Source organism: Phyllostomus discolor, chromosome 2 (assembly GCF_004126475.2).
Source record: "Phyllostomus discolor isolate MPI-MPIP mPhyDis1 chromosome 2, mPhyDis1.pri.v3, whole genome shotgun sequence".
Classification (NCBI taxonomy): domain Eukaryota; kingdom Metazoa; phylum Chordata; class Mammalia; order Chiroptera; family Phyllostomidae; genus Phyllostomus; species Phyllostomus discolor.
In genome coordinates, this window is record NC_040904.2 from 133,396,383 (window position 1) to 133,412,506 (window position 16,124).

The 16,124-nt window shown below is 34.7% G+C and overlaps 2 protein-coding genes across 5 annotated transcripts in view; one reads left to right on the plus strand and one right to left on the minus strand.

The window, feature by feature from the left end:
- Nucleotides 1-1,164, minus strand: part of TMTC3 (transmembrane O-mannosyltransferase targeting cadherins 3) — a 76,289-nt gene extending 75,125 nt beyond the window's left edge. The window contains exon 1 of the mRNA XM_028532094.2: nt 702-1,164. The gene's annotated coding sequence lies outside the window, so the exon portion shown is untranslated. The remainder of the gene's footprint in view (nt 1-701) is intronic.
- An 8-nt stretch (nt 1,165-1,172) lies between these two features.
- CEP290 (centrosomal protein 290) overlaps nt 1,173-16,124 on the plus strand; it is a 104,276-nt gene continuing 89,324 nt past the window's right edge. For 2 of the 4 annotated variants that reach the window (XM_036018597.1, XM_036018599.1), the window contains exons 1-11: nt 1,173-1,302; nt 1,862-1,991; nt 2,132-2,209; nt 3,217-3,286; nt 3,559-3,605; nt 4,722-4,865; nt 11,849-11,902; nt 12,476-12,496; nt 12,619-12,771; nt 13,342-13,524; nt 14,183-14,272. In XM_036018597.1, coding sequence (XP_035874490.1) covers nt 1,890-1,991; nt 2,132-2,209; nt 3,217-3,286; nt 3,559-3,605; nt 4,722-4,865; nt 11,849-11,902; nt 12,476-12,496; nt 12,619-12,771; nt 13,342-13,524; nt 14,183-14,272 — 942 coding nt within the window. In that variant the 5' untranslated portion in view covers nt 1,173-1,302; nt 1,862-1,889. Of the gene's footprint in view, nt 1,303-1,861; nt 1,992-2,131; nt 2,210-3,216; nt 3,287-3,558; nt 3,606-4,721; nt 4,866-11,848; nt 11,903-12,475; nt 12,497-12,618; nt 12,772-13,341; nt 13,525-14,182; nt 14,273-16,124 lie in introns of those variants that run through there. The other 2 variants (XM_036018598.1, XM_028531557.2) reach the window with 2 other exon arrangements.

The following is a 16,124-nucleotide window of genomic DNA, read 5'->3' on the forward strand; positions in this document are numbered from 1 at the left end:
ATTTATCAATTATAGTAAAAAAAAAGTGCTTAAGAAAAAAGATGAGAGGCACTAATCCAAACAGTTGAAAATACCATTTAGAGTTCAAGTCTACAGCTTCTTGAGAAAGTTACCTAGTGGTCTATCATACTCCAGAAAGGCTAAGAGCAGAGGGATGAGCAAAACTTGCACGAGTAAGAGCTGTAAACACCTGAGAAGGCATTTTCATAGAACGGTGGCCTCGGTAACCAACTAAGTGACAGCAACAGGAATGGTGAATACCGAGGCCCCTTCTCTCTCCACCTCTAGCAGTGGCCAGGCAAGCTCTAACCCCTCCACTATAGAGCCTTCACTCTATGCTAACTCCTCTCCTCAACCTTCAAGTCCTTCAATCCGCAAAGATCAAGGCGTTACAGGTAAGGCGGGCGGGGTCGAAGGATGTAGGTCTTCTCAGTTCTTTCCTCGCGCCCAGATCGTGATCTCGATTGCGCAGCTCCCACGGTACGGAGGCAGATTCTGAACCCAAAAAGCCTAAAACTTTTTCCCCCTCCCTTTTACACTGAGCATCACCCCGACTATAACTTGCAAACACCTGAGGAGGTGAGGTCTTCCCATCTTTCAGACTCAGACCTGGCCTTTACTCCCCAATGGTAGGAGCTTCTCTAAACCGAGACCGCACCCCTCAATTCCTCCCCCGCCGCAGACCGACCGTCTCACCTCACCTGGGAATGGTTCCACCAGGCGATGACTTAGAGAAAACTCAGAAAAAGCAGGCCAGCCAGCAACGCCACAGAAGGGGCAGTCATGATCTACCTCATTCAGGCCAGCAGCGCAGACGCGCCTGAGTAGCTACTGCGCCTCCCGCTTTGGGTAGCTGCCTTGCCGCCCCAGTACAGTCGCAGCCTCCCGCATTGCATGTCGGGAAAGGCCTACCTCCACTTCTCAGAGACTTCAGTTCCCAGGATGCACAGCCGCCAAGAGTCGTCGTACCCTGGGATTCGGAGTCCTAACTCTACGCCTTCTCCCCTTCCTTAAAACAGAGTCCAGGCACCCGGCTGGGGAGTCTAAACGTAAAGCATCACCCACAGTCGTGAAATGTAGGCTCCTTTGGCATCCGGGACCTTGTTCCGGCCTCGGTAGGGTGGGAAATGGTCGCCTAGCAGCCGCCGCCGCCGTCGCTGTGGCTGGCTCGGAACCAGGTGGCGGGATCTAGTGTCCGGTTGGAACGGCGCTGGGGAGCCGTCAAGCGTACCTGCGGGGCCGGGGGTGGAAGCGGTGGGTAAGAAGCCTCCGCCGTTTGCAAGGCTTGATGGGTGGATGCTGGTGAGCGGGAGCAGCGAACTTCTTTCCACGCAGGTTCTTTAAGCCTCAGGGCCCGTGTGCAATAGCCCAGCTTCCTCGCCCCTTAGTTTTTGGTCCTGAATCCATCTACCTTCTTGCTTCAGTCCTGTTTAGTCCGACCCAAATGCACTCACCTCAGTTGTTTATTTTCTGCCCTCCCCCAGCCTCACCCCCAGTTCCTGATTCTCTGAATCAGGCGTCCGTTACAGCTTTCCAAGCATCCCGGCGCTTGGTACCTTTAGATGTTCGCGTGCGCTTTGGGTAAAGAGCGTGGAGAAGATGACTAAATCTTAGTTCTGGCCTAGATTAGTTTTAGCAAGGGAGCTGTCATAGTTTATTTAGACAGTACAATAACTGATAATTTGTTTCAGCTGTTATAATTTTAGTGAAGGCTATTTTACCCACTAATCTGTTACATAGTTAAGGAGCCATAGTTCTTTGTTAACACCATAGTTATAATGTAATCTATAAAAAGTGTAAACTGTAAAAACAATAATGCTGTTTACCTTGAAAATGCTAATACCCACCTGTTTTGTTACAGAAGGTAAAGCATTGTTAAACAATTCAAGATGCCACCTAATATAAACTGGAAAGAAATAATAAAAGTTGACCCAGATGACCTTCCTCGTCAAGAAGAATTGGCAGATAATTTATTGGTTTCCCTATCCAAGGTGCTTAATTGATAAATAATACATAGATATGTACATATAAATATGATTAATTTGTCCTTGAGTCACTGAGTGGTTTAACTGGAAGTATTTTTATGTTTTGTGTTAAGGGTGATAAAATAGTTGATTTTCTGTTTACTTAGGTGGAAGTAAATGAGCTGAAAAATGAAAGTCAAGAAAATGTGATACACCTTTTCAGAATTACTCAGTCATTAATGAAGGTTTGTAGTAGATTTCAAAAACAGTTTAACTATTAAAGAAATGAGTTATTCAGATGTCTGTTATTCAAATGAGTTAATCTCTGTGAAAGTAATTTGTAATATCTCAATCACCAAGAAATGAGGTATCTTCAAATGTGATTGAGAATTTTAGTGTGCAAAACATTGCTAGTTTTTGCTCTAAAGTTACTAAAAGAATGTGTAGGAGAAACAATGAATATGCTTAAAAATAACATAGGGAGGTCCTGTGTTGATTATGTTAGTATAATCCTGAGGTAGAAATAAAATATGCAGGTAACTATTTAAAGGGATTAGTTAGAAGGGGAAGAGAGTTAAATGTGAGAAGACCTCAAAGACTGGGAGTTGTTTTAGGTAAATAGAAGGCAGTGGAAAAATGTTAAAGAGAGACTGGAGGTGGAGATTGAAAATGTGCATATTCTTTTACATTTGAGGAGAGAAGTGTAGAAAGTTTATAGCAGCTTGGAGAGGAAATAAATGGTGGGTATCTATAGTTTGATAGCCTTGTTGAGGACTTAAATTGTATGCTGTCAGCAATGAGTATTCATTAAAGATTTTTGAGCCACAGTTGATAGATAGAAAAATATGCCTTAGGAAAGATAAATTAGGTATGTTAATAGGACAGATTGAAGGGAACTGAAGTTGTTTAGACATAACATTATGAAGGAGATTAGACATAAAATCATGGACTAAAGTAATGACAATTAGAGTAGAAAAAAAGACAGAAAAAAGAGATAGTGGGAAACATTACAAAGGGATAAGTTGCAATACTGGATATAAGACTTGAAGGGAAAAGAGGAAACAAAGATGTTTTAAACTGTTAAGAATCTAGAAATTATAACCTTAGGAAAGAAAATAATGTGTCTTATTTACTGATTATCTCCATGTGACAGGCACTGCAGACACTAAGTATTGGGAGAACAAATATAAATTCTTATTTTCAGTTCTTCTAATGTAAAGGCATATTAAAGTCACTTTTTTAAAATCTTTAGATGAAAGCTCAAGAAGTAGAGCTAGCTTTGGAAGAAGTTGATAAAGCTGGAGAAGAACAAGCAAAATTTGGTAAATACCTTGGAAAAAGTTTATGATATTAAATAGTGGGTTCCATTTATTTACTAAGCAATAAAGAATTAACTTTAATATAGTCTATAAAATTTGTATATGCAATTTGTTTTGAAAGCTAAGTCCTACTTATGGGTCTGGTATAGAATACTGTTTTTCTTCTTATTATAATCATGATGGGATTTTTAAAAAGAATTAACTTTATTATTTTATTGAAATTTATGTAAAATCTTGATAAATCTGACCAATTGAAACACCTTTTTTTTTAATAGAAAATCAATTAAAAACTAAAGTAATGAAACTGGAAAATGAACTGGAGGTATGTCCTTTTGTATTCTCTAGGGTGTAATTGTTAATTTTATTATTTGGAGTTATTATTTTCACTTTGAATTATTATTGGCTGGAAACCACAAGAATGATATTGTATTCATAATTACTTGTTTAGCATATATTTTATATGCCTATCATGTACCTTAAATTCGATTAAGAATTGAGTATCCAATAGGAACAAAATAAAAAAAAATTCAATAATCTTATAGAGCCTATAGTTTAGAAAGATATACAATGGATTACTAATAACAGGTGGAGTGAGGCACATGGGCGTTTGAGGAATAGTGACAGAGGGTATGGTAGAAGAAACATCTTTTGAGAAAGCCAAGAGTCAAAATATGAATGTATCATTAGGAAACTGAATAATTAGAGATTCCTGAGAATGTGGGAAAGAATGTGATATAGAAGGATCAGACTTTAAAAGGAAGAAGGGAGAAAGAATGGATATGTACAGAAGCCTTCAGTTTGTAGGTAGGCTGTCTAATACAGTAGCACTAATGACTTTTGGCTATTTACATTTAAATTTATTATAATTAAAACTAAACATTCAGTTCTTTAGTTTCACTAGCCACATTTCAAGTGCTCGATAGCCACATGTGGATAATGGCTACTATACTGGAGAATGTAAAGAACATTTCCATTATCCTAGAAAGTCCTCTTAATAACATTGGTCTAAATTGTCTATGGTATGAGATTAATGGCAGGTTAAGAGCACCAGGGTTCAGTAACTGTGATGGAGGCTCAGGTGCTTTGGAACCTGGTTTCAGAGCTCTGATACTCAGGGGAAACTTAGATAGTTCATCATCTATGTTCTGTGACTGCAGTTTAGTCTGTCTCAGAAGCTATAATAGAGCTTGAGTGATTGATGGTCAATTCTTCATAGCTCTTGGTGGCTCTGGAAAAGCTTAGGGGGTTGCCAGCCTGTGAACTAAAGTCTAAGTAAGTTAAAATTAAAAAAAAAAGTTTTTTAAGCTAACATGATTTTGAACATCTGATGCTGATTATAATACATATTTAAAGTCAAGATAATTATTTGTTTGTTGTTGATTCATTTGAATCTGCAAATGTGATTACTTGATTTATACTTTTGGTTTTTTACTTCCAGATGGCACTGCAGTCTACAGGTGGACGTGACACCCGGTTTTTACGCGATGAAATTCGCCAACTTGAAAAGCAATTGGAACAAAAAGATAGAGAATTGGAGGACATGGAAAAAGAGCTGGAGAAAGAGAAGAAAGTTAACGAACAAGTGAGACACATTTTTTTTCAATGAATTTTAACTGGTCAGGTTACCTGAAAAAAACATCTGATTATGCTCTTTATAATTATTGATAACAATATCAATTTTTATGTTTGTATTTATATGTGAAAATGCTGTATGCTCATTTCTAAGGTTTGATATCACAATTTATGTTCTCATCACATCTTTAAAATATAATGGATCAGGTACTTCTTATTAATTATCATTAAATGTGATGTGGAGATTAATTCTTTATGTTTAGAAGTACATTTTTCTCAAGACTAGAGTGGTCTACTTACATTGATGACTTGTTCTGGAAAACTGGCATGAAGAAATTAACAGGTATTCAAAATTTGATTTTTTTAATTTACCATAGTTTATTTGGGGAAAAGGTATTTTTTGTATTTATAATAGACTTAGAAATTAATCTTTTAACGATGTATTCAATAATGATTAATCAGATTTCTTGTTTTCAGGTTTACTTCACTTTATGTGTAATATATGGGTTCTTAAGAAGTTAATGTCAGTATTTTGTAAATCAGTGAATATTTTGAATCATGGCATTTCATCTTTTATACAAACATATTTTGCTATTACCTCTTATATTAGTCCTTGTTATTAAGTCATGCAATGTCACTTAAATTTTGTTTGAGGAACAGTTTTTTTCTAGATAAATTTGTATTTCGTGTCAGAAAATAATGTGTTTTTTATTTTGCGTCAGCTGTCAGTAAACTTAGTACAGAATTCAGTGTCTAGTTGTGGTAACTGTCCTATCCCTGATACCCAGAAGCTTTTTCTACCTTTGTCTTCCTTAGGAGGTCAATGTTGTATTACATCCTGATAATCTTATCAGGATTATCTAAGGGAACTGCTGTTCTCTTAGAAATAGATGGTTGTAAATTTTAAGTAGACAATGATTGTTAGGGTTTCTGTTTAAAGAGAATCCACCGTAGATTGATTTGTAAGAAAAAGCATTCCCATTCTTGATTTATCTGTGTAATTTGGAAGAGTCATATGGTGGAAAAAGTACCAATTAATCCCACCTACAGGTTAGGAATAAGCTCTTAGAGCAGGGGTGTCAAACTCATTTTCACCAGGGGCCACATCAGTTTCGAATTTTCCTTCAAAGGGCTGAATGTAATTTAGGACTGTATAAATGTAACTACTCCTTAACAGTTAAGTGAGAGCTTAGCGCTACTGCTGGGTAGAAACAAGGTTCAAGGCTAGATAAAACAAGGTGGAGGGCTGAATTCAGCCCTTGGGCCTTGTGTTTGCCACCTGTGTTGTAGAGCATTATCTGTTTTGTTGACTCAGTAAAACAGCAGACCTGTGGATTTCTAAATAATCATAAAGGATTCAACCTGTGCTGTACAATAATTCAGCTGCTTAGGGGGATCTCCGTCTGTGTGGTTTTCTGTGTAGCTAGCCTATATATTAATCAGCTTTATACTATTCATACCACACACCCTTAGCTATTCAGCACTACACTTTCATTCATATTTTAGATTATTATCTTTATACTTTTGCAGCTGCTAGTTTCCTTTAAATGGAATATGGCTAGGAGTTGCTTTGACAACTTCTTCTTTATCTGTAACCAGTCATTCAGTTTTACTGAGTATTTTACAGCATGCCAGATAATTTGGTAAATACTAGAGATGTAGTGGGCATCTAATTATATTCTGTCTCAGTGATACTTACTATCATCAGTAACAATTGTAATATGGAGATAATACTCTAGGGATACAAATGTATATAAGAATATTTTGGGATACTCTGGGGAGTAATATCTAAATCAGTCGAGTTTCAGAAAGTGATCTTTAAACTGAGACGTGAAGTAAGTTAGCCTGGCAAAGGGAATGGCGTGTTCATGGTGGTTAAGAAAAGGGCATTCTATTTTTTTTAAGATTTTATTTATTTACTTTTAGAAAGAGAGGAAGGGGAGGAGAAAGAGAGGGAGAGAAATAATGATCAGTTCCCTTTAGCATGACCCCAACTGGGGCCGTGGCCCACAACTTAGGCATGTGCCTTGACTGGGAATCAGACCAGTGACCTTTTGGTTCACAGGCCAGCACTCAATCCACTGAGCCATAACAGCTAGTATAAAAAGGGCATTCTGAGTAGATGGCACAGTATTTGCTAAGACCTAGAGAGTATAATGTAGTTAGGAAACTGCAGAACTGCAGTTATTTATTTTGGCTGTAATGTAGTTAAAAAGTCCTTACTATGGGCCAGACACTTTATATGCATTAATTGATTATTCCTCATCTGATACTTATATGATAATCAGCTTAACAATAACCCACAACCTTTAGACCAGCTTGATACTTACATGAAATAGGTGGCATTTCCTCCATACTACAGATGAAGAAATTGAGACACAGTAAGGGTAATTGCCCACAGTTATACAACTAATAAGTGGTAAAGCCAAGATCTGAATCCAAATTTACTTAAGAGTCTGTACTCTTAACCACTGTACTACATCCTACCTTCCAATTTTAACATGTGTGATCTTCTGGAGAGATAAGCAAAAGCCTGTTCTTGAGGAATTTTATCTTTTTTCTAAAAGAAGCCAATGAAGAATTTTGAGTACAGGGCTATCATGATCAATTCTGTGCTTTTAAACTTTACTTTGTAGAGTGTGGATTGAAGGGGGCAAAGACTAGTTAGGAGGCATTTCAGGCAAGTGTAATGTTGGACTAATTAAAGTAATGACTGAGCGGGGTTAGGGACATAGACACATTTGTGCGATGGAGATGTAATTGGATATGTTGAATGATTGGTTGTTGGTGAAGAGGAATGCACCTAATTTTCTGAGTTGGGCCTCTGGATAAGTGTCATTCATACGCTTAGAAGAGGCACAAGGAGTTTAGGTTTGTGATTATTATTTCAGTTTTGCACATGTACTCTATGTACATATTCAAAAAGGATATCTGTGGATATAGACTTCACAAGAGACACTGGATAGATGAGAACTATTTTGCCTAGATATTGAAGCCACAGAAATTCTTGTTAGGCCCATGTCTGAGACATAGAAATATCTAATGAAATAGGAAGAGATGTTTCAAGGAACATCTCAAGAAAGGACAAATATCAAGAGTATGATGTTCAAAATCCAAGGAAAAAATGGTTATCAGTAGTGGTAAGTGCTTTAATGTTAAGTTCTTCACATCTCTCTGTTTGTTAAACTTTTTAAATTCAAAACGACTTTCTTAACTCCCATACAATAATAACAACAACAACAATAATAATAATAGGTAACTTTTAAGATTTGTATAGCATATTGCATTTTATTATAAACTTTCTTTAAACTTTAGTTTTGAAAACTTCCGCATCTTCATAAAGATTGTAAGAAAAATAACATCCGTATGCTCTTAATATAGGTTTGACAGTTGTTACCATTGTGCCACATTTGCTTTCTCACTCTGTATATCTTTGTACACATAGACATATTTCTCTCTCTTTCTCTATCTCTCTCTCTCCCTCATTCTTATCACCGAGCCATTGGGTACAGATCTTATGGTACATTATATTCAAATACTGCAGATATTATGATACTTTATACCTAAGTATTTCAGTATGTTTCACCTGAATAGTGCAGTACTCTCTAACATAATTGCTATGTAATCAGCATACTAAAGAAATATAATATGAACTCAATATTGTTATTTGATATATGGTCCATACTCATATTTTCTCTATTGATGCAATAATATCCATCATAGTCTCCCTACCCCATATCCAAGGTTAAGTCAAGGTCATATATTGTAATTGGTTAATTATCATAGAATTTTAACTATATTATAATTGGCACGCCATTAGGATTCTGTCTTCTTGATGTATTAGGGGGAAAAACAAAAGTAAAAGGTCATAAGAGGGTTGGGAAAGGACAATAGGTGAAAAATATCCATAATAATGATTATGATATGTGCCTGTTAGGGGAAACTAAAGAAAAGAATTACAACTGAAATTATTTTTTAAACTATATTTTTTGATTATGCTATTACAGTTGTCCTACTTTTTTTCCCTTTGCTCCCCTCCACTCAGCACATCCCACTTCCTCAGGCAGTCTCACACCATTGTTCATGTCCATGGGTCGTGCATATAAGTTCTTTGGCTACTCCTTTTCCTATACTGTACTTTACATCCCCATGGCTATTCTGTAACTACCTTTTTGTACTTCTAATTAATCCCTTACCTAATCACTATTCCCCCACACCCCCCTCCCATCTGGCAACCATCAAAACTCTCTCCATATCCATGATTCTGTCTCTGTTCTTCATTTTCTTAAGGTTTTTTTGTTTTAATTTTATTTTAATCATTGTTCAAGTACATTTTTCTGCCCTTTACCCCCATTCCAGCCCACCCACCCATTCCTCCCCACTTCCCTCCCATTTCTAACCCGCCTAGTTTTTGTCCATGTGTCCTCTATATTTGTTCCTGTAAATCCTTCCCATTCTCCCCTGAAATTCCCTCCCTCTCCCCTCTGGTCAGTGTCAGCCTGTTCTCTATTTCAGTGTCTTTGTTTATTTTTCGCTTGTTTCTTTGTTTTGTTGTTTAGGTTCCTGTTAAAGGTGAGATCATGTGGTATTTGTCTTTCACTGCCTGGCTTATTTAGCTTAGCATAATGCTTTCCAGCTCCATCCATGCTGTTGTAAAGGGTAGGAGCTCCTTCTTTCTTTCTGCTGCATAGAATTTGTGTAAATTTACCATCCATTGTGTAAATGTACCATAGATTTTTTATCCATTCATTTACTAATGGGCACCTAGGTTGCTTCCAGCACCTAGCTATTGTAAATTGTGCTGCTATGAACATTGGGGTGCATAGGTTCTTTTGGATTGGTGTTTCTGGGTTCTTAGGATATAGTCCTAGCAGTGGAATTGCCGGGTCAAAAGGCAGATCCATTTTTAATTTTCTGAGGAAGTTCCATACTGTTTTCCATAGTGGTTGTACCAGTCTGCATTCCCACCAACAGTGCACTAGGGTCCCCTTTTCTCCACAAGCTCTCCAACACTTGTTGTTTGTTGCTTTGTTTATGATGGCCATTCTGACTGGTGTGAAGTAGTATCTCATTGCATTTTCTTAGTTTTTAAGAATCAATTGTTGATACGTATTTTTGCCATTTTGTTGTTCATAGGTTTGATCCTCTTTTTGTTAAATAAGTCCCTTTAACATTTCCTATAATACTGGTTTGGTGTTGATGAACTCCTTTAGTTTTTTCTTCTCAGGGAAGCTCTTTATCTGCCCTTCCATTCTAAATGATAGCTTTGCTGGGTAGAGCAATCTTGGTTGTTGGTCTCTGCTTTTCATGACATTAAAAACTTCTTGCCAATCCCTTCTAGCCTGCAAAGTTTCTTTTGGGAAATCAGCTAACGGTCTTATGGGAATGCCCCTGTAGGTAACTAACTGCTTTTCTCTTGCTGCATTAAGATTCTCTCTTTAACCTTTGGCATTTTAATTATGATGTGTCTTGGAGTGGGCCTTTTGCATCCATCTTGTGTGGGACTCTCTCTGCACTTCCTGGACTTGCATGTCTATGTCCTTCTCCAAACTAGGGAAGTTTTCTTTCATTAATTTTTCAAATAGATTTCCAATTTCTTGCTCATTCTCTTCTGCTTCTGGCACCCCTATGATACAAATGTTGGAATGCTTGAAGTTTTCCCAGAGGCTGCTTATACTATCCTTATTTTATGGATTCTTTTTTCTTCTTGTTGTTCTGATTGGTTGTTTTTTGCTTCTTTATGTTCCAAATTATTGATTTGATTCTCAGCTTCATCCACTTTACTGTTGTTTTACTGTAAATTGTTTTCAATTACTGTATCCTTCATTTCTGACTGGATCTTTTTTATGCTGCTGAGGTCATTGCTAAGTTCCTTGAGCATCCTTATAACCAGTGTTTTGAACTCTTCATCTGAAGTATTGCTAATCTCCTTTTTGTTTAGTTATTTTTCTGGAGTTTTGATTTGTTCTTTCATTTGGGCCATGTTTCCTTGTCTCCATTTTGGTAGCCCCCCCCCCCCCCATTTGTTTCTATGTATTAGGTAGAGTTGCTTTGACTCCATGTCTTAGTAGTGTGGGCTAATGTAGTAGGTGTCCTGTAGGGTCCAGTGGCATAGCCTCTCCTATCACCCAAGCTGGGTACTCAAGGTGCACTCTTCATGTTGGCTGAGTACACATTCCTCTTGTATTGGAGCCTTGGTTGCTATTGGCAGGTCAATGGGAGGGGTTTATCCAGGCCAGTCAGCTTCAAGGATTGGCTGTGACCACTGACGCTGATCTCTACCTTCTGTGGAGTATCAGCTGTGTAGGGGCAGTGTGGTAGTGCTCTGACGTGGTCTGTAGCTATCCAACAAGTATAATTATTTATATGTGGTAAAGAAAACGATACAAAATTTTTTTCTATTCCACGCATGAACATTATGCTAAGGACTTTATATACATCATACTTAATACTTACATAAACATATGAGATGCTAAAACTGAATTTTAGAGATGTTAAATGACTTGTTCACACTTTACTGGAAATTGATGGACAATGTATGTAAACCTAAGCCAGTGTGACTTAAGATTGTTTTTTTTAACCATTATTGTAGTGCCCTATAACTAATTTAGTGCTCACTGAAAATACTGAGTATTCTAGTCCTGAGACAGAACAACCGTGAAATGATAAAGACCTTGGACAGAACACTACTCATTATTAGGATTTGGTCAGGGGAATGGGATAATGTTTTTATTTTTTGTGTTCTTTGCTTAGAGATTTTTAGGTTTTGTTCTTAGAATTTTTTTAAAAACTCAACCGATTTTATCCTTCCTAATACTTAGTGTTCAAAATTTTTGTCCTATTATTTATGTCTTAGGTTGACATGAAGTCCTTAGTAATTAAATAATCTCTACTTTATTGGAGAAGATTTAAAATTTAAATTGATTAGATGAAAACCTGCTGTTATATTGAATTACTGCTGAATTTTATTTATATATTTATTTACTTTTCTAGTTGGCTCTTCGAAATGAAGAAGCAGAAAATGAAAACAGCAAATTAAGAAGAGAGGTTGGTAAAAAATTTTAGTTGTGGTGGTGGTTCAATAAATATACTTTTAAAGAAAGTTTTTGTAAATTTATATGGTAACCAGAATTGGAATCATCTAACTAAATCATGTTTTCACACTGGCTGATTTTATGATATGACTTTGTCTCAGGGAAATAGAAAATAAACCTGTGGGTAAGGTCATTAAATACTATGTTCATCTCCTAGGTCTACGTGGATAAATCTAGCTTTCTCTTTTATTAGCTTCTTTGCTAGTTTCTTAATAGAATTTATGACTGGATTTCTGTCTTCTCTTATTTTATCTATTCTTTTAAAATTTTTGTTCATGAAATCTTGTCAGTTATTATTTGGTTCTTCTGAGCCAAATAATGTTTGTACCTTGTTTACCCTGATAGTTCTTATCATTTTAACGTAATCAAGATGTTCTTTTTTTGTTAATAATTAATATTCTGGCTTAATTTGTTTACCCAAAATAATATCTCATCCTCCTACAATTTTTTTTAATTTCTAGTTATTATTTTTAATTATTTATTGCCTTTCTCATTTCTAATTAACTTTTACTGTCCTTTCCTGGAGAACAAACGTCTAAAGAAAAAGGTGAGGCTTTAAGGATGGTGAAATCTTGGGATTTTAAAGATATGTTTTAAGATCACTATTTAAAGTACAAATATTTTTTTGGAGAGTTTCTAAATAGAATATTGCATTTGGTCTATCTTCAGAATGAACAACTTCGTCAAGATGTTACTGACTATCAGAAACAAATAGATTCACAAAAAGAAACTCTTTTATCAAGAAGAGGAGAAGACAGTGACTATCGATCACAGTTGTCTAAAAAAAACTATGAACTTGTTCAATATCTGGATGAAATTCAGGTAAAATAGATAGAAGTCACTTCAAAACAATGATTCCTATAAAACTTTAATTTTATTATAATTTGACCTATTTAGCTCTACATTAAATTCTTTTTTTATTATTTTATTTTAATTGTTGTTCAAGTACAGTTTTCTGCCTTTTTACGTTAAATTCTTTAGTATAAATCTATAACTATTTACTTGTAAAATATGAAATAAATTGCATCTTTGAAGTTGCAAATCTTGCAAATTTATTCTTTTTATATGCTTCTTGGGCATTGTTTAAGAAGAACTAAGATCCTTAGGTAAAGCTTTCTTGGTATTTACTTTTAAAAAATTTTTATTTATTAATGAGAAAGAGGCATTGATTTGTTGTTCCACATATTTATGCATTCATTGGTTTATTCTTGTATATGCCCTGACCAGGAATCAAACCCACAACTTTGGTGTATGAGGACAATAGCAGTTGATGCTAAAGATCACTAAAGAATTCTCTTTTCTCCAACAGATACTTAGGACTCCATTTAATTTTAATTTAGTTTAAATTCAGTTTCTTAATTTTTTTAACCATAGTGTCTTTAACTTTCTTAGACTTTAACAGAAGCTAATGAAAAAATTGAAGTTCAGAACCAAGAAATGAGAAAAAATCTAGAAGAATCTGTACAGGAAATGGAGAAGATGACTGATGAATATAATAGAATGAAAGCTATTGTGCATCAGACAGATACTTTAATGGACCAATTAAAAAAAGAAAATGATCATTATCGGCTTCAAGTAAGAATTTCTGTTGGACTAACTTATTTTTACAGACTTCATATTGCTTTATTACTAATTATTTGAAAGTAGATAGTACTTTATCTTTCTACGATATGAATTTTTGTCATATGCTATAGTATGTCATTTTAAACTATAATATGCTGCCTTGCTGATTTATTTCTTCATATGTGTTTTCTCTAATCCCATTGAATATACCTCATGTAGAGTATATAGGTGATACCTGAATGAATGTGTAGATAGTCCTGCAAAGCAAAATAATTATGGGAGTTTTCTGCCAAAGACTCTTGGGAGTCCTATGGAGCATAAAGTTTAATTTTACACCATAAGTATACTATAAGTATCAAAGAAATCAATAGATTGTTCACAGTTACATGACGTTAAACTTATTTAACAATGCTTACTATAACAGTGCTTAAAAATATAATTCTGTAGTAATGAAAAATAATTATACAGCTGTAAAGATGCAGAAACCATTAAATTTCACCTCTAACTACAGAACTGCTTTAATAATGCATATACGTTTGTAATGTATGTGTATATATGTGTATGTGTATGCTTATTATGTGTATAATGTATTTATAAATTTTTATATATAACAAATATGTATATATTGCACTAATTTACAACAAGTCTTGAAATAATTGTTGCCTTTTAGGTAAAGGAGCTTACAGATCTTCTAAGAGCAAAAAATGAAGAAGATGATCCCATCATGGTAGCTGTCAATGCAAAAGTAGAAGAATGGAAGGTGCCTTATTCAGTTGATATAATGGCTTTTTCATTTGCTGTTTAGATTTCAATTTTTTAGTCTTAGTTTTCTTTAAAGGCCTTGTAATGGTTAATGACATTTTTGTTAGGCATTTAGAAAAGTGTACTAAATATCTTAGCTAGGAAAACTCTTAAGAACTGTCCTGCATAGTCCTCTAGCTTATATGTTATTGAATGAGTTCTTTCATGTCAATGAGTTAACCTGAAACTAAACTTTTTGATAGGAATATGAGTCCAAATGTAATGTATTTGTCATCTAAAAATAGATAATTCTAAATAAATTTGAATATTTTTACATAGATCATAGTTACCTTTTATATATTAATTATGTAGTTCCAGGTTAAATTTTAGTTTAGAGTCAGTTTTTATCATTCTCCTTTCATGTCAGATGAATCAAGCTTTTGACATTCTCTGGCAATGGTAGTAAAGAAAGGGATCTTTCAGAATCATTTGAGATGTCTTTTCAAAAGTCTCTTCCTCCTCGCCATTCTCCAACTACAGCCATATCTCCAGCCTTACCATTTCAGAAGCTAGAATTGTAATGATGGCATATTTTGAAAAAAGCCTGAAATTATTCTGCATAAATAATTTTAGTTATAAAAGCTATCAACTCTCTGGGCAGTGTTTCTAACAAGGTTTACATAAATCATATTGGTTATTTGGAATTTGTTATCATCTGGTAACAAAGTTCCAATAATGTATATTTTAAACAAAGGCAGAAGCACTGGAAATGAAACCCACAGAATCAATTAGAGGTCAGGAAACTTTCTGTAAAAGGCAGGTAGTAAATATTTTAGAAGGTTTTGCTTCTGGTATGATTCCTCAACTCTGCTATTGTAGCATGAAAGCAATCATAGACAATACATAAATGAGTGAGCAAGGTTCTTTTCCTGCAAGTCTTTACAAAAACAGATAGCATACCAAATCTGACCCATAAGCCATACCTTACTAACCCCTGGGAAAAAAAGTTGTTCTAATCATATTTAATTTTGGGAGATAAGATGGTAGCACATATATTTGTTTTGTACTTTGTTTTTGCTAAGTATCTTTTGAAGAATACTGTAGATATGTTACTTTTTTACTTGATTCCCTATTATGTGATGTTTAAGAGGTTTCCATTTTTTGCTGCTAGAAACAATGTTTAAATGAATATATTTGTATATTTATTATTTTGAAAATGTTTATCTGTAGAATAAATTGCTACACATATAATTGTGATATATACTGCAAATATATTCTTTTAGTTTGTCACTTGTCTTTTGGCTTTATGGTATTTTTTGCTATGAAGTATTTTTTATGTATTATTTAGTTAATTTATTGTATTTTAAAATTACCTTTGGTCTTTGCATCATAATTAGAAATGTTTCTGAATATAAAATTATTTTTTCATATTTTCTTCTAGTATTTTCTGGTTTCATTTTTTACATTCAGATCTTTGAAGCATATATAACTCATTTTGGTATGATATATGAGATGTATGGGTGCACTAGAGCTAGTCTATTGTTCAAACATAATTTATTGACTATTTTATCATTTTTCTACTTAAATTCAGTTCCATTTTTATTACATACAAAACTCCTGTTGAATTTATTTTAGAGGGTTTTTTTTATTGTATTGATTGATCTATTTTTTAACCATGTATAATTTTTAAATTATTATTATGCTTAAATATTTGATAAAGTTCTCATTTTTCTATTCTTAGACTTTTCTTTTATAGAAGCATTTTTTAAAGATTTTATTTATTTTTTAGAGAGAAGGGAAGGGAAGGAGAAAGAGAGGGAGAGAAACATCATTGTGTGAGAGAAATATTGATTGGTTGCCTTTCACACACC